We start from the raw sequence: 23901 nt of genomic DNA on the forward strand, positions 1-23901 counted from the left end.
CCGCGCTCCGCTCCCCTGCGCTCCCCTGCGCTCCGCTCCGCTCCGCGGCGGCCCCCCGGCGGCGGCCGCGCCGAGACGCGGCGCCGGAGGCAGCGCTGCCCCGCGGCGGCGGCGGCGGCGGCGGCGGCGGCGGCGGCGGCGGCGGCGGCGGCGGGGGCTTAAAGCGTGCGCGGCGGCGGCGGCGGGGAGGGCAGGGCAGGGCAGCGCAGGGCAGGACAGAGCAGCGCAGAGCAGCGCAGAGCAGCGCAGGGCAGGGCAGGGCGCTCTCGCTCTCGCTCTCGCTCGCTCGCTCACCTGGGCGCCGCTCCATGGGCTCCGCCGCCGCGCACGGCGGGGGCGCGGCGCTGCGAGGCGGCCGCCGGCGCCGCGGCGGGGCAGAGCCCAGGTGACCATGCGGGCGATCGGGGCCGGCCCGCCGCACGCTCCGGGCAGCGGGTAGCACGCCAGGTGCGCGGCGGAACATGGGCTGCCTCCTGCTCCTCGTCTGGACCTTGCCTGTTGCGATCCTCAGCGGCAGCTCCATGCGGTTCCCGACCCTCCCGTGGCTTGGAAGCGCTGTCAAGGCAGGTCGAGAGCACTTTCTCTTGCAATCGCCTAGTGTACTTTCATTCCAAGTTACCGCACTGTCTCTGGTGCCTTGTCTTTCTGCCTTCCCTTGTCAAGTATATCTCGCCCAACACTCCCTTTTCTCTCTCTTTTTTTTTCTCTTGCAGACCCTTCAGCTGTGCTGCCTCTGTTGCATGTCTCATGCAACAACTTTAACCAGTGACAGCATCAGCATCAGTGAATTAAATCATGGTTTGTATTGCTCTCTCTGTATCTGTGTGTGTGAACATTTGCATGGATGCTTCTTTGGGTAGGCTGAGCATTTAAAAGGAGGAAGCCACAGTGTTAGGGGAATATAAAGTGAAAGCAAGTTGGCTGCTGTAAAATAGCTGGGCAGAGCTTCACTTGCTCAGCCCTGTAGGCAAAAGCTGAGAGGAACGGTACGTGAAGGCAAAGCAAAAGCGTAACTAAGAAGGTAAATACATTCACGTTTATATGTGCAGTTAGACGAACGTGCATGTAGCCCAAACAACAAAACCTCATGTGTCTGTTATGGAGCAAAGAAACAAAAATAATGAAAAGATTTGGGTGGGAGAGAGGAGGAAGCAGTGCAATGCAGAGACCTGCAGAGAAAGGGCTTGTGTGAATGAGAGTTCAGGAGCTGTTTGTTACCAGTTTGCAAAGTCTAACACTTTGATGTTGATGACTTTTGGGAAGTTTGCAGTGCAGTGTATGCTTTTTATTGGGTGACAGTGGAAAAAAAAAAAAGCTCAATACAGCACCACACCAGGGTGCAGAAAGGAAAACCCTCTTGCACCCTATCGTCTGTTCAGTGGGGGATTCCCTTTCTCCAGCAGCTGCTTACATTTTTTTGGCCACCAGCCTGCTTAGCGCCCTCAGCTCCTGCCATTGATTAACACCACTCGAGGAAAGTGAAAGCTCTTGATGTATTGTTTCCACTGTCTAAGCGAAAACAACCTATCACTGGGTATGTTTTCAGCTTAATGTGTGTCCAATAAAATCTATTCAGACAAAGAGATTAATAGTTTTTGCAACATCTGTTACAACATTAGAAGGAAGGTTTCCCCCCCCCCCCTTTTGTAACAGTATATTTCAACTTAGGAAGAAAGTAGATTGTTTTACAGTTGGAGACATGGACATATTTAAGTATTCATAGAGGACTAGAGCTCAGAAATTAAATGGGGTTAGGAAGCAGTTTATTCAGCAAAATTACCCATATAACCAGGAATACATGCTAATGGTCCTAGTTCAGCAAACAACTAAAATTCAGACCAAACTTCCAGGATACAAGTAATCCATTTGTGGATAAATCAACAGCAATGGTAATGTACTTAAAACTAGGCACCTGCCTAAGTAGCTAGCTGAATCCTGGCCTCTATTTTTTCACTTTCTTAGGTTGTTGTGAGTAGATCTTGGTCATGTCCTCACAAATAGTTTTGTAATTTTTCACATATTTTATCCAAAACAGAAAACTTCTTTGACATTCAATTAGCAATGGCTGACTAAAGGTTATTAGGTAGGATGTAATCTCTTTCTGCTGGAGGTCAGTTACAATTTGAAAGCCAGTCTAATCAAGTCACTACAAAGAGATGAGGTCTCACTCTGTTAAGGCATTAATAAATTAATCCTTTAATCCATCTGAACAAGTGGTACAGTTCCAGAAAGTCTCAGTCATGGTTACCCCTACAATGATACAATATTTGCTGCATTCTTTGGGAAGGAAAGGAAAAAAAAAAAATTTAAACTAAAACAGCCTTCACATTTGACAGCAATTAATATGGGGGAAGGGCAAAATCTACAGATCTGCTGGTGATGACAAATGTCTTCAGAAGAGTGATTGTGGGAATGTTCACAGCTATGCTAGTTACTCTGTACCTCGCAGTGGGGCGGAAAGGAAACAAACACTGCTTGAGAGCCCGCCTGACTTAGCGGGGTGAATTATGCAGCCAGGCCTGTATACACACAGCCCGTAGAGCTTTGGGACCATTCCCTAAATGAGGGAATTCTCCGTGTCGTAGTGCAAACCTGCCGCTTACTCTGTTAGAATGACATTTGTTTTATTTGTTGGGTGCAAAAGCTGATCATGAACTTCTTACTGTTACAGATTATGTGTTTGTGACACCTGTCAAAGTGGATTCCAGTGGATCATACATTTCACATGACGTTTTGCACAGTACTAGGAAAAAGAGATCAACTCAAAGTTCAAAGAGTTCCTTGCACTACAAATTTTCAGCATTTGGACAGGAACTTCATTTAGAACTTAAACCTTCGACCATTTTAAGCAACAGTTTTATTGTCCAGGTACTCGGGAAAGATGGAGTCTCAGATTCTCAGGAACATGAAGTTGAGCAGTGTTTCTATCAGGGATTTATAAGGAACGATAGCACCTCTTCGGTAGCAATATCTACGTGTGTAGGCTTGGTAAGTGTTTCTTTAAAACAAATCACTGTTTTCATACATGGAACAGTAGCTGTTTTGGCAAAGATATATAACTGATATAACATTCTGGATGCCATACACCATTTGATGGCTTTCCTGTTGTCAGTAGTTGCTCTTGCATTTAACAGAAGAGGTTTAGCTACAGCCAATGGCCTGCATCACATGCTTTGTGGTTTTTGATTGTGGATTTTGAGGAGAAAAAGAGAAGACTGACTGGTAGTCCTGGTAATTAGTCCATGGCAATTTTTATTTGTTATAGTTTGTGATAGTTTATACAGTGTTTGCTTGCTCTTAAGTAAATGCTCTTCCTGTCTTTGTGATTAGTCTCACTACTATTAAGAGTAAAGAAAAAAATAAACCATAAGGTTATGAGAAAAAGTAAATATTATACCTAGGTTTGTCAGCTGCTTTAAGGAAGGGTGAATTTCGCAGTTCAGCAGGAGTTATGAACCTATCTCCATTAGCTTCCTTTGACAATTCCAGCCTGCTTTGCTTCATAAGTCTTGATTAATTGACCTCTTATGAAGAATCTAAATATTATCTCTGCATATCTTCCATTTATGACTGTCTTCCAAGTTCATGCAAAATTATTACTAATAGAAATTATTTTTTTAAAAAATACATTTGACAGTGCTCATTGTCTGCAAAGAAGTCTTCACTGATGTAGTTCAGAAGAACCATCTACAGAATTAATAGTTACTGATGGCTCCTAGGGTAAAGGCCTTACACTTCACAACCAGTCTCCTATGAATGCAGATTAAAGCAGGGACATTTACTAGCGTTGGGTTATAAGAAGCTATCTGTGTGCTTTGTGGTTGATTAAGGTCCAGATGATATGTTGAGTCACCCTCTAGAATTGTGTTTTCCAAGGGCTTGTCCATAAGGGCTATTAAGCTGCATGATGGGATCAAGAAAGGGGCACTTGAGATATCCAGTGCTTTCTCTGAAATCGTAGTCAGTGACTTCAGAAGAGGATGCTCCCTTGGGAAAAGCTGTTGAATATCAATAGCTGGTGGAAGTAGGCTGGATTATACATTGAATGGTCTGCTTTTTCTTCGTTGGTCCCAGCAATTTAGAAGAATTGGTATCTTATGTTTCATTCGAACAGTTGCAATCACGACTTTGGAGCTGGTGCCAGGAACTGCAATAAAGTTTTCTTTTGTTTTTATGGTTTGTTTGTAGTGCCAAACTGTTAATATCAGATTTGCTTAGCTGTGAGTTTTTATATGGACTGTACTTCTGTGGAAGCTTCATTTTCACAACTGCTAATTTTTATCATATTTGTTCTAAAAAACTTTTCAGTTATTGCAGCGTTTGTCATTCCTCCAAGGGAAGTGCTCTGTCTACGTACAACAGCTACAGTTCGGGTGATTTCCCCTGTTTGGTCAGGTTTTGATTTTTGAACTTGTTTCAGGAGCTAAGTGGAGCTGGGCTTGTCAAGTCTTGTTTGGAGAAGGAAAGTTCAAGTCTGCCTCAGGTCACAGAGAAACAAAATGTGGTGATCCTAACTTAGACTGAAACGGATCTTTTACCACTGTCTCGCCATGGGTTGTTATGACTGGGAGATTTCACTTAGGAAAGATCCAGAAACTGATCAGAAGAGAATAAATATTGTAGCATGAACAAATTTATTATGGGAGAACCTTTCAGTACCTAGATTATCTTTTTCTTTAATCACTTCCGAGGTTCAATAGATTTCACCTTGAATTGTTATTTTAAACTGGTAATTGAGGTACACTTTTACTTGCCTACAAAGATCTCCTGCACAGTCAGTATCACAAATAAACTGTAATAGTTCCTTCCCCTCTATTCTTTCATTAATTTCAGTGCAACTAATGAATACCAGGAAAATAATCAACAGGATTCTTAGTCTTTCAGTTTGTGAGGCCGCTTTCGTAAAAAAGTGTCGTCAGCTGTCTCTAATGACAGCCACGTCATTTTTTACTGTGATCCAAATTCAGTAATCATATGTTAAGTGTGGACGCTGTGCTCTGATCAAGGGAACCTTGTGAATAGCCTCTATATCCTCTTTGCACCAACTGCTTTTGTCACTTGGTTGCCCTTCTTTCCTATTTGCTTTGTTCACTGCAATTAAACCGAAAGTGGTGTTTCTTCTGTATGGTTGGTAGCACTAATCTTTCCATTGTTCCTTTCATTAGCAATAGCTTCTCTACAATAAAACCGCAGTGACCCATTCTTTCAAGCCTGGAACACCACAATGTGATTTGGAAGCAATTGCATTTCAATAGACTACAGGGACTCTTTGATCTAATTTTTTGGATGACCTAGAGTATTCAGTCATTCAGCTGTCTGTTATCTGCCATTGCCTGCAGAGTAGACTTTTGAGAGAAAGGTTCTATGTGAAATGGTTTGTTAGGCAGGGTGACCTTAACTTAGCAGTGGAAAGGAGCAAGAATTTGTTGCTTTGGTATAGATCTGTTAAGAGATGTGTGCTCACGTTTTAATAGCTTAGTTGACACTAAGTCCCCACATTTTTATGCTGCTTTGTTGATTTTAGACTAAATGCTTCCATCAGTCAACACAAGTTTCTTGATGTATCAGAAGGCAAAACTGGATCCATGCTCTTTATCTGAAAAAATACTCTGGTACACTAAATTAGCAGTTTAGGAGAATGTGTACAAATTTACTATGAATACCGTCTCTTGACTTTCCATCACCAGTGTTTATGTGCTTTGACTGTCAACAGCAAACATGCTTTCCTCCATCTTCTGCCCTTTTCTGCTTCAGTCAGCATCTTCTGACTGCTGGGGAATCTGTTATACAGCAAGAAAACCATGATATTTTTTGATGAAATTAACTGGTATGCAAGAAAACCTTGTTCTTCCTAAGTGCCTGTTTCACTGCCAGGCATGGAGTAGCAGCACCGTACTTACTTACAGATAAAGTATGTCAGATTTACTAAAATCCAGGCTCATGTTCTACATTACATTCAGTCAGTTTTTCAAAGCTGCCCAAAAGAAGGATGTACTTCATACACCTCCGGGAAAATGTATTCAAATTATCTATGCAGAAGATGATACCTTTCCTCTAAAGCAGCCATGACAGAATTTTTTAGTTGCATATATTTCATTAATACATTCTCACTCTCAGTTTTTTTGTTTAACTCTTACAAATTTGGGTCAGCGAGTTCATTTACATTAATAAATACAAAACTAGTTTGTCTTCTTGGCGTCAACTTAATGTGGCCCAAATAGAAATTCCTGCAAAGTTTTCCTTTCTTCACCAGTGTTCTTTATGACTTTTAATAGAACACTTCTGGTTTGGAAACATGGCTACTTGGAGTTTCCTTCAATTCCTTGCCGTTTCCCATTTTATATGTATATTCAGGCCACTGGTATATCATGCTGCTTTATCCGGTGTTTACATTCTCCAGCTCAATCTCTTAATTCTTCCCAAATTTAAGTTTTTTGCAGACTCCTGACTTGAGCTAATTACTACTTATTCTAATTATAATTTATTATTGCTATTATTATTTAGTAATATATCATTACTTATAATTGCCTTTAGCTATAATTGAGAGGCAGACTATGCCAAATCCACATAATGAAGGGGTTTTGCAATTTTTCTGAAGCAGATGGTGCTGGCCACTGTTAGAATAAGAAATTGATCTTAGGACTTATTCAGTCTGGCTGTTCCTATATTCTGAATTCCTTCCCCTTACCCATCCTCATACATGTTATGCTATCTCTCATGCATAAAAACAGATATCAGACTTGTTCACCATCTTTAACCCCGCTTTCATGATGACATTGTCTCTAAAACCCTCCCTGCTGTCTTGCTGCTCTGTGTATATAGTGTGCATTGTTTGTCTCTTTTGATATGCTACCTTTTGTCTCCTTTTTATCTCCTTCTTATGTGCTGCTTATGTTAGGTCTATGTGTACATGATCTGTTGTATAGAGTAGTTAAGTGAGTTGTTTGCAATCACACAGTAAGTCAGGGCAGAATACAAGAGAACCCCAGAGTTGTCAGTAGACTAGTTGTGTTCTTGAGACAATTTCAAAAGTCATTTGTAACTGCGCATTTAGAAATTGAAGTCACTTTCCCCTTGTGAACAAGAACTCTCCCTTATAGTCAAACAGCTGTAGAAGGTTACTCTATAGTCCCATACACAAAACAGACAATAATCAGCATCATGAATGAGTTGTTTGTTATCACATAGCATTTGTGGGAATGTTGCTGCTGTTTGGTGGAGGAGGCAGGTGAGGTTATATAGCAAATACAAAGCATGTGCCCCAGGAGAGAGCAAGGAGAAAAAAAAGAAAGAAAGAAATACATGTATAACATAATGGGAGCTCTCCTACCATTACACTGATCAGGAGATACGCATGTGTGTTTTGGGTCAGAGAGAAAATCAGTATAATTCAGTGGAAAGAGTCTGGCCCTTTAAAACTGTATGATACACAGTTTTATTATTTAGGCTAAATTCAGCGCTAAACAGATGTCCTAGCATAGAGGCCAGAGGAGCTGCACCTGCTTACACTGGAGGTGAATGGGGGCCATTCTCTCCCTTTTATTTATGTACCACAATTAGAGCAGTGGTGTCAGCTTCACGCACTGGCTAGTGCCCTCCTTTGTTTTTGGTAAGATGTGATTGAATCTTTCATTATAAGGGGCCTCTTTCTCTTGTCTCAAGTTCTGTTGTGTTTGTTAGTGTCTAGTCAAGGGAAGAGAAAGAGGAGGAAAGGATGAATCATGTTACACTCGCTGAGCTGTCAGAGGAGTCTACAACTGGAGAAAGGGTTAGATGTAGCACTGAGAGATAAACAGGAGATGTATTAATTCAATGGAAGTTGTGCGTGCATGTCTGAGGGGAGGACTTTGCTCAAAGTATCAAAGAAGCCACAAAATTAAAGCTTCTTAACACAGCCTGGCCACCTAAGAGGCAGGCAGGCAAGGCGACTCATGTACCCATTCTTTGTAGTCATTTAATTGCAGCCCGTATTAGCATTATTTGAGTTCATGCTAACAACAGCCTCTTATTCCTAGAGCTCACACTTTAAGTCCAATTAAATATGTTGAGACAAATCCCAAAGTCCTTATTCAGACAAGCTCCCATCAAAATCAGTGGGCTAGACTGCTAGTAAAAGTACAAAATAATTGCTGTTTGCAATGAAGTTCCTGTAGAAACCTACAGCTGTAAAAATAGGATAAAGTTTGGCCCAGAGGGACTTTGAAGAGAAACTGAGTACAGAACTGAGAATTTGACTCATTCTCAAAACTATTTTTAGTCCCTCCACAAGTCAATACACAAATCCTATAATTTTTGTCCTTATACCAAAACAACACTACCAGCATCTGGAATACACATTCTCTGACTTTCCTGACCATGCCATCTCCCTCCTTTATAAAACACAAACTATTTTTTACAGGGTCATCATTTTGTCCACTGTTTGGATGGACATTGTCCCATTATTCACCCCATAATAGGGTAAAGACGAAGGGAAGAAAAATCTTTCAAGGAAAATGAGGTGACAATGAGAGAAAAAGCTATATTCTTGAGGATTGTACTAGACAACTATGAGAAACTATTTCTGGTCCCAGCTTTGTATTGGCTGCTGATGGGAAATGAACTGCATGATTAGATTATTGACTGCCCTTCTCTATATCTGTCTGATAACTTCTCTGTTTAGCTCTGGGTTTAACTCTGCAAGACCAAGGCAGTGTTATCTCGGGCATTGTGGTCTCCCTGCTTCCTAGTGGGTGAGAATCGGAATTATAGAGAATGCTGGAGAAATAATCTGCCCCCACTGGACAGCAGAAGTAACGGAGAATGTATTTCTTCCAAATCTATATAAAAGAATCTGGAACCCTTGAACATATAGACAGCAAATACTGTGTCATCAGTTTTATGGGATTGCTCCTTGAACACAGCGGTCTGCAGATGTAGAACAGCTCACAAGACTGCCTGCAGGAGCAAGGTAGTCCTCTAGCTCAGAGGCTTCTGCCTGCTCCATTATTGCTCAGCTGGCAGTAAGAGCATGGAAGCTGTTTGCCAGCGTATTTCAAAGAAAGCTTTAGGCTGTTGCAAGCAACACGGCTTGCACCCTATAATCAGTTCCAGAATCGGGGAGCCATCCTGTTTCGCACAGACAGGCGGTTCTTCCCAGCTTTCTTTTTTAAGAAACAGTCTTATAACTTGTAAGGGAATTAGTATTCATCATCTATCCTTGAAACATCAGCATTTCTCCTGCTGTAGCAAAGACTTTCCACAAAGCTTAGTTCCCACAGTTCTCATAGCCCATTAGAGGGAAGATTATACTCAAATGCCCTCACAAAGGTCAGCAGAGGATGACCTGTCTGCACGGACCTGACCTCCTCATAACAGGATGCCTTTGATGTAAATGAGTATTTTTATTTTAAGTGCCACTATTTTTATTTGGACCATACCATCTCTGCTTTTGTGATGCAAGACGTTCTCTGCTCCACAGCCCTGAATTGCTGAACATCTAAAATATTTCTCTTTCCATAGGCAGATTTTAATAGCAGTTTTTAGTCACTAATAATTAACCTAAACAAGGTTTTCTTTCTTTCTTTCTTTTCCCTTCTTCTTCCACTTAAGGGAATTCAGTGTTTGAGGAAGATACCAGGTTTGCAGAACTGGAGTCAAAAGCCTTTTGTTTACCCAAAACACAATGACAGTCTGTAAAACTGTGGTTCAAGTCCAGCTCAAGCAGCCCGCTCCTAGAGCTCCGCAAATGACACATAGCAGTAGAGTGAGTGGAAAGCACAGGAGTATCTTGGTTGTGCCCTGCCCCTGCAGCACAGCCCACTTAATTTGAGCAAACAGTGGTATCAAAACTGTCCTCGAAGTATTTCTTTTCCAAGCTTGCCTCCTCCTTAGACTCTATGCAAAACCAGTGCCCTGATTACGATAACAGCTTTGTGATTTGCACGCTTGAACGGAATTGAGAACTTGACTTTGATTCAACATAAGCTGCCCAAAAGAGGTCATGACCAGTCTGGCAGAAAAGATCATGATCAGTCTGGACGGTCACTGGGAGGTTGTTACAAACTCCCTGCACTCCCAGTCCTTTTGGCACTTCCAGCTTTCTAGAAAGAAAGTTTTCTAGAAACACTACAGTTTTCTTTAAGTCACAATTATGTTTGTGTGGGGGATATTCAAAATAATGCTTTTTAATTTGAAACTTTTTAGGGCAGGGATTGTCTTTCTGATGCGTGAGGTATGCACCATACTCAGAAACATACAGAGATTGCAGTTTCATCACTTGGGCTGCTGGCCAGTACTGTAGACAGCGAGAGAAGGGCTGAGGCTTAAAGACTGTTCTCAACCTCTGTGGTTTTGAAATTTGCAGTCCATGGACGGGGGCAAGATAAAAAGTGGGGCCATACTAGAAAAAGACATCCTGAGCTGTGACGCAAATAATGTATCAGTCGGTCCTCCAAAACAATTTCAGTGATATTTGCACTTGATTTCACTCTCTCCTGGACATGAGTAATGTTGTGGACATATGGATTTATAGCTGTCTAGGGATATTCTAGAAAATACCTGTTTTCTTTTTGGAAGCTGCAGTATCTAATGATCACTTGACAACAGCCCCACTGAAGTCAACAGTCTTCTTATTCAGCATAAGTGTCCCCTCTAACTTGATTCCTGACGATGCACAGAAGCTGTTAGCTCTGCGTGACTTTTTTTTTTTTTTTTTTAATGATGTTCTCTCAGTGAGCTAGCAGGAGAGGTTAAAACTGAGCTATCTCAGCAGTGAGAGTGAGCACTAGAGCTACGCTGAGTTATATCAGCTGAAGGTCAGACTTCATTATCTTTTTCTAAAAAGACCACTCACTTTGTGTTAGGAGGGCCCTGACTAGCCCTTAAGTGGTATCTGATTTGAACTTTAATGGATAATTACATTACAAACAAGATTTTCCTCTGTCTTTTTGATCATGTCACTGGGAGCAGAGATGTTGGTTCTTTCTTGCCTTTTCTTATCCCATTTTAATCCCAATTCTGTTGCTGCAGGTCTACCATAAATTACAGTATGCTAAAGGAATTTCCCATTGATTTGCTCTGACAGTGATTTGACCAGCTATGTGAATAGCTGATGGAAGCAGAACTTATCTTTGCTTCAGACAGTAGAGCACTGACTAAAGCTTGGAGGTAAACATTTACAGAAAGCTGAAATCATAATACCTTGCCGCTCAGCACAATTTACAAACATGTATTAATTAAGCTTCAGTACACGGCTGGGCTGTGTGTTAGACAGGAAAGGCCTCCTGACTCATAATAGGTTGACATCAGTCACCTTTTATTGTTTATCCTGCTCGGAAGTCACTAAGAATGAGGGTGAAGAAATGTCAAATAATCAGGTCATACGCAAGTGAATGAGCCTTGATGGCTGAAGCTTGGTACCGTGGGAACCATTATCGTCCGGAGTCATTTCTCTTCTACTATGTTAGTTCATAAGCCAAGGGAATCTTCAGACAGTTTGCGCAGTCAGATGAAGATCCTTTTCCTGAAGTTTATGTGTGGCTGCCCAGCTAGTTCCTGTCACAAATTAGTAAAAGAAAAAACAATTTGATGACAAAGGTGATGGATCTTGAAGTTATTCCTCCTGGAATAACAAGGCCCAGAATCAACCTGTTCAATAGAAAAGAAAGCTGAGGCAATAAAGTGGTATTTACTTGCGCAGACGGCAGGGTGTTGCCTTTTCACTCTTCGGTGGTATTAGCATTTCTAGCTACCCCACTATGTACACAGCACACTCACGGATTTATTCTGTGAGGACTGGATTCTTGCTGTTCACAGTGGGATCACTTGAATGCTTGTGCCTGCCTGCCTAATATATGTTAATTGAAGGACTTTTGTGTCTCAACGTCTTTATTAATATTAATGGAATGAGATTTTTAATGGCCCTATACAAAATATGCTTGACCTAGCTTGAGCCTTTGCTTTTGTTTTTATACTCTGCAGCACAGTGTGGCTTCCAACTAATTTAAGAAGGTAATATTATATTCCGTGGCAGAATACACAAACTAATGAAACATGGATTACTCCTCAGATCTGTAATTTCTTTGCCATGACATATAAAATTTATATAACACCAGAATATAATTAGATTTTTTTAAAATAATGAAATGAAAAACAGTTTTGCTCTTTTCTCCATGCAAATAATTGCACTGTAGTGAAAAGAATGGCATTTAAAAATAATTCTATCTTCAGCAGGCTTGTTTTTATGCCACTTTTTTTTTTTAAGAAGTCATCAAAACCATAAATCTTAACATTAGGCTAGACTAAACCTCAAGAAATATATTAAGTTAATATTGTAATTAAAATATAATCTGTCATGGTAAAGTGTAGGTATAAATGGTGTAAAACAGTGACAGAGAAGAAAATTTCAAATTTTCTAAAAAATGTATCTACCCAGTTCCATTCTCTGTTAACACTTGGCAGAAACATGTGCTATTTATTTTCATAGATGCAGGTATACATTAAGGATTAAAGCACCAATTCTGGACTAGGGCCAAGCTGAGTTTTCTGCAGCCCACTGTGGGTGATCACAATAGAGACAAGCAAAACGCCTCTGTCACTTTTGCACTTTTTTACTACTACTCTGACCAAGAGAGGATCATTCTTCATAGTCTGCTCTACATTACATTGTTTGCAATGTCTGTCTGTGAAATCACTGTATAGACGAGCTGGCCAGAACAGTATGTCCAGGCCACAGCTCCTTTCTCTGGGTTCTGTCTTCTCTTTATGCTGGAAGCTATGTTGAAGGCTGTGCGGGCATTTTTTGCACTCCCAGCATGATGCACTGACGATCAGACTTTTAACCAGCCTCCTGCAGCAAAAGCCAAATACCAAGCACAGAGAAAAGCGAGGGAAATAAAGTGCAATTTCCAGGCTGAGACAGAAGTGGGCAACCAATGTCCTCTGATTTTCTGCAGCCCAGGAACTTCCCCTGCCATTGACAATACTATAGGTATTTGCTGGTTTGTGGGCTTTGTCTAAAGCCTGTTTAGTGAGTAAAAAGATTCATACTGACTTGCTTTGGATCAAGAATGATCAGAACCTGGCCCTGGAAGCATTCCCTTCTCTTCCTCACTATATCATCTTGCCCCTTGAGCCAGGAGGCATGCCATTTCTGTGGGAGAGATTACTACAATTACTATTTGGTTTAGAACGACATTGTGCAAATGGAAAATACTGCTGGCTCATCAAGAAAGTGAAACGTGTTGGTTTCCACTGACAGACTCCAAAACACATCTTGTAAATAATCCAAGGTAGTGCTGTATACTCAGATTTCACTGAATCAGAAGTGAGATGCAGGAAAACAGCCTACTGAAGGGCAAAGAAACCCATCTGCAGACAGACCCTCTCTTGGACCACTCTGACTAATAACAGCCAGAAGTGAAAGGAGGTGGGAGGTCCGGCAGCTACCCAGAGAACCAGCTGCTGCTACTGCTGCTACAAAAATGCACTGAAATGCTTGGCATCTGGGGCCTGCAGCTGCCAGATACATTTCAGTGTACTAATGCCAAATACTGCTCTGCTGCCAGAGTATTATGACAATGAAGGGGTAAAAGAAGCATACTGGCCACCAAAAAATGTGAAGTTAGGAGTAAATTTGAAGAGGTCACTTGGCCTAATCCTGATCAAGTCCTGGTGAAGTCAAAATCCTAAGTCTGGCATTTGGAGTAAAAGAGGAAAGTGGCTTTGAGGTTTATTTCCCTTGTTAGACAGGGACATAAGTTCTTTACCTGCAAGAGAACTGTGCGAGGACATTATCACTTGTCATCGTGGGGGTGCATGTAGTTGGCAAGACTTAACCTCATCCATCTTCTGCTCTTGGTAGGAGAGCTGAGTAGCTTCAGAGAGGAGGACATGTAGTCTCATAGAAATAGTGCATCTGCTGTGATTCCTCTCTCTACCAGGGAGTCCTGGCCGGCCGTTTCAACTGCTTGAGGCACAGAGGGTCCTGCACTTCTCACTTGGTGAAGGCTGTGCATACCCCAAATACCATGTGTGAGCTTACAGTCAGTGCCCTGTGTCACTGAACATCAGACTGATGGCATGGTGACAAAGGCTTGCTTTCTTCATCGGTCTGTGTGACAGATGAAATACCAACAAAAGGACAATTTGGATCAGAAGCTGAGTCAGCAAGAGAGGTTGATAAATTACCATAGACAGTTGAAGCTGGTGATCAAATCGTGCCAGACTTTGGTCTTGACCTTCTGTTTACAGGTTTATGGCTTTGGGGAATATACTGCCCTGAGAGGTTTGTTTTTGTTGTTATTTTCCAAGCATTTCTTGAAAACAAGCTATTTGGTGTGCAGAATAGTTGCACAACACTACATTAGCTAGAAATAGCTTGGGGTCTGAGGGGACAATATTTTTTGTTGTTGTTTTGTCTGCACTTGATTCATTTAATCATTCTAATGATTACAGTTTGGGAAAGTCAGGAACACACTCTAATATGAGAAACAAAACAGAAGGAAGAGAATATTATTCATCCACAATGAAGGTCTCTGTTCTACAAACCAGCATTTGTGCATAACTAAAGTCACTCTACCTCCACATCCCTACTTCTGTATTAGATTTAATAAAACAAGATATGGAGCGTTCCCCCATGGACTCATGTTTCCTGCTTGCCATCAGCCTCCCCTCAGTGGTGCCCTTGTGCCCCAGAATACCCCCGGGGATATGCCACATGCCCTTAATGACAGTTTGCCATCTGGACCTGACTTCTTGCATTTAACTTGCCAATAAAAATGAAGAGAAAGAAATTTATATATAAACACATATCTATACCAAAGCATTGAACTGGTGCCAAATCTTTAATCTTGATTTTACAAAAGATTGTGCAATTCAGTGTTCATCATCTGTGAAATATTAATATATTTTTATTTCCATAAAGTAGCGCAAGACCATGATCCTTGGAGTTGTTGTCTTCTGCCATTCAACAGCAATAGTATGTGCCAGCAAAATAGTAGTTATTATTTAAAATAAACACCTTCTTGTTTCTTCCAGGAAGGGACTTAAATTTTAAAAATGGTGATGTGATTTATCTCTCCTAGATTGATTGTTCTAGTAAATGGATGGATGTGCGGTTAGTGCAAAAATCAACAATGTAGATGACTTAGTCATCTTTAGTCATCATCAGTCTTGCATGACTGCTATCATTACAAAGAATATCAACATATATTAAAGGAAGAAGTCACTAAGAATTCATAAATTATCTTATAATTGATTTACTTTCTGCGAAAAATTTCAAATACATTTAGGATTGATGAAATTTGTGAGAATGTGTTATAATATAAATAATATGGGGTGAAAAAAAAGTGAGTCCATGTCCTGTTGTAGTGCTTTTGAGGTGCTCAGTGGAGGAGGTGTACAAATAGCAGCCCCGGAGGTGATCAGATGTGGAATCTTGGGCTGAAACTATTTCAACTGGATGGGAAGTGCAGTTTAAACTCTCTGTTATCTTACAGTGTTCCTTGAGCATGGTGGTTCTCCACAGTGAGATGTTTGATTGATTCATAGCAACTGATGTGCAGTTTAAAATTACAAAGCTTTCAATTTCCTTGCTCCTGACAGATAAAGAGGGTGGGCATTTCCTGATTATATGGTATACATTCAAAGTATTTCAGTTCCCTATGGTGCTATTTGTGCCTAATTTACTTCCATAGAACATTAACACTGCTGGTTTTATGCTGTGGGAGGAGTGTATAGTGTAACATGCTGTGAAGAGAGGAAATGTTTCACAACGAGAGGTCCTTCTGGCTTTTCCTCTGTTTATGTTACCACCTGGAAAGAAGAAAAGGTGGAGTAAATGACTGATGATCCAGATGGACTGCAGGAACAGTCACATCTTTAGTCATGACACATTAAGCTGGGCAAATTCACGCTGAGAAGTGGCAGGATTGCACTTTAACTCCTGGAAGCATGTATATCTTCTACACAGGAAAATGTTTAGGCACGAATAGTGCTTGACTAGCTTCATGCCAGTAGCCTTGTGGAAGGCAGTGCAGATGGAGTGCCCTTTAGCCAGAGACAGGCTGAGTGACCACCAAGCAGCCAGATCACATTGGGCAAATTCAAGGATAAGCTCCAATGTGAGAGGCAGGGGTTGGGACAGGCTTTAGCAGAGGAGTTTGAATCTGGGAATGATAAATCAGTGGTTGTGCAAGTTCTGAGATACTCAGAGTTGGGGGGAGGATGACACATTTCTCACCCCTCATTTTCTCTTTTTGAATTCCTGCCTATGAATTTAGGCAAATTATCTCATGCTTTGGGGGGATGGAGTTCTTTGATGGACTGCAGCTTTGACTCACATAGTACCTTGCGGCATGCAAAGGGTATCCTGATTTCTAGGTAAGGGTTCAAGATCCGTCGGCCACTAGGCTGGGCCATGCGCCTCTTGGCCTGTGCCTCAGGTCCACAGAGAGCAACTGCTGGCTGCGGCATGGCCCAGGAGGCCGCGGGGATGCAGCGGAGGAAGCACACGCAGGTCACAGCAGAGAGCCTGGTCATGCCCTGGAACTAGGAGGTGCGTACGAGATGTGTCTGCAGCTCTCATATGCTTCCCTGGTGTCCTCGAGCCTCTGTGACCCTGGCAGCACATTCCTCTTCTTGGAGCTTTTTTCTTAACCTATGCTTAACCTGACCTTTGCTTAACCTACAGTAGATTCATTGCAGAAAGAACGTCAGGCCGCTTAGGAAATTTGGCCTCCTAAATCTTCTGCTGAAACTTTTTTTAATGGTGTTTTGCCATTCCTTTATGACTTTGCAGCATGCTAAGCAGCCTACAGATTCCATGTAATTGTACCTCCCTAGACGGTACTGTATTTTCCTTTCAGTAAGAAGGCCTAGAGGGTTCGGCATTAGCATCTAAACTAATATGATGGTAATAGATTTCTAAATTTCTTGGACTGATATCATACAGGGACTGTCTCCTAAAAGAAGAAGTTGCTTCCAAGCACAGCTTCCCTTTGTCACTTTATCTTTCCCATTTCCTGAGGTCTCAGAAACCGTCACAGAATTACATAGATTGCTGGTGATCCACAGACCATGCTTGGGGAACCTAATGTGGTAGGTAGTACATTGAAAACACTCTACTGTGCAAGTGCTTTCATGAAGAAATGCTATCCACTTGATTCAAACCAACAACAAATGTTTGCTTGCTGCCACAGGAATCAAAGGCCTCCTTTCTTGGATCAGTTTATGGGTCTCTGTAAAAATGGGAACGTTTCTGTCCTCTCCTCAGCTTCTTTTTTGTCCTCTGTTCTCATCTCTGATTCTAAGAAGTATAATAGAACTGATTTCTTCAATGAAATGAATACATAAACGCTCCAACACCATTCTTCTTACTTTTCTTAAGACTCATCACAGCTAGAGAGTCACGTAGTTCACAGGCTTATACTAAAATGTGCTGATGATAAAATCATGACTATTTTAATTTTGTAGGCCTAGTCAGTAAGTACAAGTTGCACCCAGATCTGAATGCTTGGAGTCTTTGTTATGTTAAGAATCCAAATACTGGTTTAGACTTGTATCTCGTACTTTGACCCTATCAGTAGACAGGATGTCAGCAGATGTAAATTGGTGTAGATACACTGATTTTAATGGATTTACCTCACATTATACTGAAAATACAGACTAACATTAAGCTAGTATTATTGTTTCAGTTCTACAAAGACAGTTTTGACATGATCCTGTATGTTATACCAAGCCAGGATATATCTGGGGCAGTTTTTGCATGTGATCAAACTTTTTTCTACTACAAAGATTTCTGTAGTTAGAAAATGGTACTGAAAATTATTTCTCATCAAGCTTTCATTTATAATCGTTTTAAAAACTTTTCTAGACTAGGACAAACTCATCCAGTTTTCCCGCTTTTAATTTCAGTGCAGTTACATCAGCAAAGCAGTTAGCATGCTCCCCTTTGTGCATCATTCCCTTAAAATAGAAATGTGGGCCAATTTGTGGGAGAGAGCAGTGTGAATGAGTGCCCACTCAAGCCGGGACAGGAATCAGTGCAGGATATCTGTGCTCTGCTGGCTGCTGGCTTACTGCACTTAGCTACAAGTAGGACAACAAAGAATCTTCTTTGGACCCACAGTGCACTTGACTCATGAAATATTGTGAATGGAAATTTTATGGGTGTAAATTGTGCCCACAAAAATGAGGCTTTTTCATGACATGGAATCAAGATGAACGTTACTTCATTTACTGTGCCAAATAACTCACTGCTTATTCCAATGCCCATTCTAAATTAAGACCTGGATGGTAAGGATGGTTTACTGTTTACCTAAGTATTGCATATATCTGTCCTTGTATAGCTTTTGCAATGTTGTGAAAAACCGAGAAAATGATGAGATCTTATTTTAAGTCAGTGGACCTTTGGAATGTTGCTGCTGTGCCTTTCAGGTTTGAGGGTATGAATTATGTCCAAAGTTTTACTGATTTGCCATTTCTTAAAAAAAAAAAAAAAGATTCAGCCATGCCTAGACTGTTAGCCTTTTTCAAAGATGTGATTACAGGAATTTTCTTCTTTTCTGCTCCCCCTTTCACAATGATGCTAAGCAATGTGGCTGTGTAGTATATAGGCATATGTAAAGTAGAATGTATTATAACAAGAGAATTCCTGCTCATGAGCAAACCTATCAACTTTCCCAGACTCCGTTGAATGTGATGGCATATTTCTGGGTCATGTATCATGTAGCAGCATTGTTCCTGTGAGTGGGGTCTCACGGCACAAGTCCATCCAGGGATGTGACAAGGGACAGACCCCAGGGCAGAGCTGTGTTTGAGGAATGAGTCTTTGAACAGGGCACATTTCCGCATGAACCCTGTTGGGTGACCCACCAGGTGGCAGTGACCGTGTTCACGTGACACAGCTGGTCGATGGGTCACAGCTCGAGCGACTCAGCGGCATCCCCAAGCTTGGGGCTGTGGCAGGAGAAAGACCATGTGCTTATAGTGAGGGAGATACAGGCATTTTAACAGAACAACCCCACTGGGGTTAAATGCGAGACTTCACAAGTCACTCTTGAGCATCTTGAGCATCTTGAGCAGGGTAGACTACACCATAGTCCCTGAAGAATTCACTTTTTATAGGGTTTTTTATCTTTTCTTGTACCAAGAAAGTAAATGTAAACATCCTGTCTTAAAAACTGAGAAATGAGGCACAGGCAAGCTAAATGACTGAAGAACTGGGAGGCTCCAGGTGCTAGCCTGACGTTCTGGCTACTAGGCCAGCTTTACTGCCGGTGCTTTTTGATTGCTGCTCCCTTGATGGCCTTTCTTCCAGTCCCCTTCTCCTTCCCACATAGATATTTCAGCATATGTATATGTCTGTGTGTGTGTGGAATATCAGCAAAGCTGATACTTTGCTCCCTGCAGAGTTCCTTGTGACCACTCTCTCATGTAACTAATCCATAGCGAAGAGTACTCCAACAAGGAAAATTAAAAGGTTGGGAACCACTGATTTAACTTCTTAGTAAGCAATACAGCTGGCAATCAGATGTAACCTGAGCTCCTTGCTATTGGAGCTGCCTGAACTATTCATAGCAAAATAAAATTGTTATGGGAATTGAGCTGGATATATTTTGTTTGAATGCAAATTATCCCAGGTCAGACAGGCTCAGATCTTCTGCCCCCTTAAATTCATTTTCATCAGCTCTGCCAGCCCAAAGCTTTTATCTGGATCTTGATCGGAGACAAGTATATTTGGGTAGTGAACCCTCATCATCTAGAGCAGTCCCTTTGGGACTTGGATATTTCACGCAGGGTAAGTCACTCCGAAGCTGAGACCTTTGCTGTTCTCTCTCAGAGGGAAGGGTCTGCTGTCAGCTAGCACAGTGGGGTGTCCAAGCGTGTTTAGAAAGCGCCTCTCTGTTGGCTGTAACTTCAGCAAGGTATCTCGTAAGAGTGAGGGAGTCTTTCATGCTTGTGAGCCACTCTGAGGCTCATGATATGTGTTGTTCTTCTGAACGGTCTGGCTGCCAAAGTCCCATCACCATAGGAAAAGCTGAGTTTTCACTAAAAAAAAAAATTTGGGTATGATTCTAGTGCACATGATCATGAAGGGCTAAAAAAGAACCTTAAAATCTCAATCCACAATGGCTGAAGAAATCAGAAAGCAAGCAAAACACCAGACCCCTTCAGCATTATTTAAAAAAATCTGGTGATTTATAGTCTTGTTTCCTGCAAGGCCTGATTCATGACTTCTAATGTTTGGAGTTACACATCTGATGGGGAAGAATGTTCCTAGTCGGAAACACTCAAGCAAGCCTCTGATAATGCTAAATACTTATGGAAAAGAATTTCCAACTACTGATTTTAGTTAACTGTCATCAGCTCTCTTTATTAAGGAGTTTGTTCTCTGTTTCATTATTTTAAAATAATTTTATTGTTTTTGCCTTTAGCACAATTACAAGAGCAGATGATTCATTACAAAGGCATGTAGTTTCCCTAGAATATTAGTCCATTTGAATTTCACCACACAGAATCGATTAGCTTTACACAGAGGAGGAGCAGAATCTTGCCAGTGCATTTTCACTGCACCGATTCCTTAGAACAGCACAGATAATTCAAAGAAAACCATCCTCAGGGTGAAATTTTGCTCTGTCCAAAAGTCTGCTAAAGATCTAGATACCCGGAAGTCAAGTTTTAGAGATTTGAGAGGGATATAAAAGGTGCATTTATCTTGTGCTGCTCCACAGAATGGGATGAAGGGGAGGGTTGCATTTTCTATGCTTTAAAATTGCCCAGAGGTAGCTGCTATCACACTGTAAGGGCTCTCTTAAGCCCTGATCCAGCAATGCACTCTGTTAAGTGGGATGCTGGATTAGGGCACTAAGCTACCTTCTGAAGTCAGTTATTCAGTTACTCTTGATGTACCATAAGTAACTAATCAACTGTAAGACAGCACAGGGCAAATAGTGGGCTGTCTCTTTTTAGGAAAAGTGAAGCATAAATGCATTCATAAAATAATCCTGCTGTTTCCTGTTTGCTTTCAGAACTGTCATAACTAATAAAATATCTAGATTTTATCTTACAGTTGCAGGGATTTGCTTAAACAGGCTATACCCAACTGCTTATGTAAGTACCAAGTCTGAATTCGATCTGTTGGTTTTAGCTAATTGCTTTCTGGAACCATCAGAACAAGGCAGAGAGCCGTACAGCCAGTGCGTTTGCTTGTCCTGATTGCTACCCTGGGCCCATGCTGATGGAATCATTAACAAAGGGATCTAGAATGTCACTTAATTTAAATGTGATTAGTGTATAGTTCATGTCATGCTGCTGCAGTTTACATTAGTATTTTTCCTGTTCATTTATGATGTATACTGCTGGGTTTTTAAAAGCATGAGAAATGAGGAAGCTCAGATCCTCAGATACCAAGGATTTAATTTGTGGTAAAGCAACTGAATTTGTATTAGTTCTAGAATTTCTCATTGCCCTTCTATACTACAATTTAATACATTTAAATACCAATGTGACTGGTTCAATTACCTTAAGTGGAGGAACAAATAAGAATATTTCCTTATTTGCCACATGTTGACAGAGGATTGCATAAAGATGTTTTAAACAAGTTCAGTCAACTGCAAAAATACAAAGGCACTATTCAGAGATAACTCCGTCTTTGTTCATATAGGAATAATTAAAGACAAGCAATTTTGTTACCTTGTTTTAATAATTGCTGGATGTTCTGCATAGCACTCTTTTTGAGAAAATGAACAGAGTAGTCTTTCATGACTAACTCAGACTGGCAATTTGAAGGTCTTACTGTCTGAGGACCTGATGGAAGGAGAGTAAATTGCTATGTTGTTAAGAATTCAACATTTTACATTTGCAAGAAATCTATATTGTGTTAGAAAACAGACTGAAGTGAGTTATTTTTGTGAGTCATTTGGAATCTAAAGAAAAAGGTGATCTGCTGTACAACTCTCAAGTCAAAATAGGCAACCGGTGATTCTAATGCCTCTTTCATGATTGAAATATTTTAGTCTGTATAAAAGCCATTAACTTAACCTAAACATTTGGTGTGGTACAGAGCCAGATATTCCAATCTGGTGAAAATCAGTAAAGGTCTGCTGAGGTTATTCTCATCAGACAAGGACCCAGTCCAATGAAATACTGTATTTGTCCCCTGGCTCTGGGATAGTCATCAGCAAATGTTGCCCATGTACAGACTTGATACTTTCCTAAAGGATGAGTGAATTTATTTGACAAACATAAAAGCTAGGGAAAAGTTTAGTTAACTTAAATTCTCTCTTTCATTTAGTGTGTTCACATGCCTTTGCGCTGCCTGGTTTGGGATAGGATCAAAAATTAAAATGCTCTGAGTTTTACTCGTGGGATCTCTGACTTCAATAATACATGTGTATTATTGGAAACCTCATGAGAGTCAATTCTCACTAGTTTCCCAGAACATTTTCTTTCCCAGATTGGTTTAAATGCACTCTGGTAAAGAGACGATATTCAGTTCAGTGGGAGCTGCTGGGTGCTTAGCACTCTTTAAAAGTAGGTCATTTATTTAACAACGTATGTATGGATTTAGGGGCCAGATTTTATATTTTTTGTTGGAGAATCCTGGGCCATGCTCCTGCTGCTGTGTCTCAGAATATTCCTTAACTTCACCCAGCACACCAATAACATGGGTGCATCTGTGCAAAGCGCCCTTTTGCAGGGGACAGAAACGGTGTTTGGAGGCAAAACGTGCCTCAGCCCTGTTAGCTGCTGGTGTCCCCATTGGAGCTGCCACCCATGGGGAGGGGCTGTAGGTCACAGCAGAGAGGGAACGAACATATTTAATTACTGTGATTTACTGCCATTGGTTTGGCTGTTTGCTCATGCTGCGTCCTGGGGGTAAAGATATCTTTCACCTCAGCAACACTTTGTGCAGTTCAGCTCCTACTTTCTGCTTTGCCAGATATGTTGCTTGTCATTTTTTTCCTACCTAATTTCACATCTTAATTTGCTCATTTTGATTATATTTTCCAGAGCACTGACATTTTGACCCTAACCTGAGAGGTGCTCAATAACCCATCTTTCAAAAAGTCAGTTAGTGATATCAGGTATCTACAATTCTAGGTCAGTGTGTACTATACTGCTGGCTGTAATTCTTGGAAATAGTTTTGCTTATGACTATAGTAAGGTTATAGTCTTGCATATTTTTCAGACTACCAACTTAACCCATCCCAAGAGGTGCGAGTCTGCTTCATTACTCATTCTCTAAAAAAACCAATAATTTATTTGGACTGTTCACATGATGTGGGATTGCTTTGAACAGCCTTGTCCTAGGATTGGGTGACAGAATATCCCTGCTATAGGGGAAAGAGGAATCCAAAAGATGAATGCGGGCAGAATTACCAGGACTTTATTCTTCCTGGGCTTCCTTGGCATGTATGAGGCAACTGTATCTTTACTGCCTTTTCAGGGCTTGACCCAAACCCTATTCTAACCAGCTGCCACTTTTTCCTTTGTCTTGAATGGATTTTGTGTCGGGCTGCTGGTATGTGCATAGTGGACTGCCATCTCCACATAGGTTTCTCTGCGTATGCCTTTGGCAGACAGATCTGAAATCACTCTGCCTCTTCTCCTAGCTGCTGGCCATCAGCTAGCTCTGTTACAAAAAACCATGTAGACACGTTAGTGTTGTGCTGTGCTTGAGCTAATAAGCCCAGTCTCCCAGCAGCTGCATTGCTTCTGGTTTGGGCTGGCTTGCCTCCAGCTGCCTTGGAGCACGAGCAGAACGGACAGAGGGCTGACTGCAAACGTGTGGATCCGCTCTATGCCTAGTGAGGTGACTACCACTATTTAGGCTATAAAACCTGAGGGAAGGGGCTCATCCCCCATCGTTCCGTGGTGGAATCCGGGCAGAGGTGCAAGGGTTGTGCGAGACAGCTCCCT

The 23901-nt window shown here is 41.4% G+C and overlaps 1 protein-coding gene across 1 annotated transcript in view; it reads left to right on the forward strand.

The window, feature by feature from the left end:
* Positions 1-461: 461 nt before the first annotated feature.
* Positions 462-23901, forward strand: part of ADAMTS18 (ADAM metallopeptidase with thrombospondin type 1 motif 18) — an 80480-nt gene continuing 57040 nt past the window's right edge. Inside the window, exons 1-3 of the mRNA XM_013941257.2 lie at positions 462-563; positions 714-798; positions 2672-2988. Of these exons, the coding sequence (XP_013796711.1) occupies positions 462-563; positions 714-798; positions 2672-2988 (504 nt within the window). The remainder of the gene's footprint in view (positions 564-713; positions 799-2671; positions 2989-23901) is intronic.

The sequence above is a fragment of the Apteryx mantelli genome, chromosome 10, assembly GCF_036417845.1.
Source record: "Apteryx mantelli isolate bAptMan1 chromosome 10, bAptMan1.hap1, whole genome shotgun sequence".
In the NCBI taxonomy this organism is placed as follows: domain Eukaryota; kingdom Metazoa; phylum Chordata; class Aves; order Apterygiformes; family Apterygidae; genus Apteryx; species Apteryx mantelli.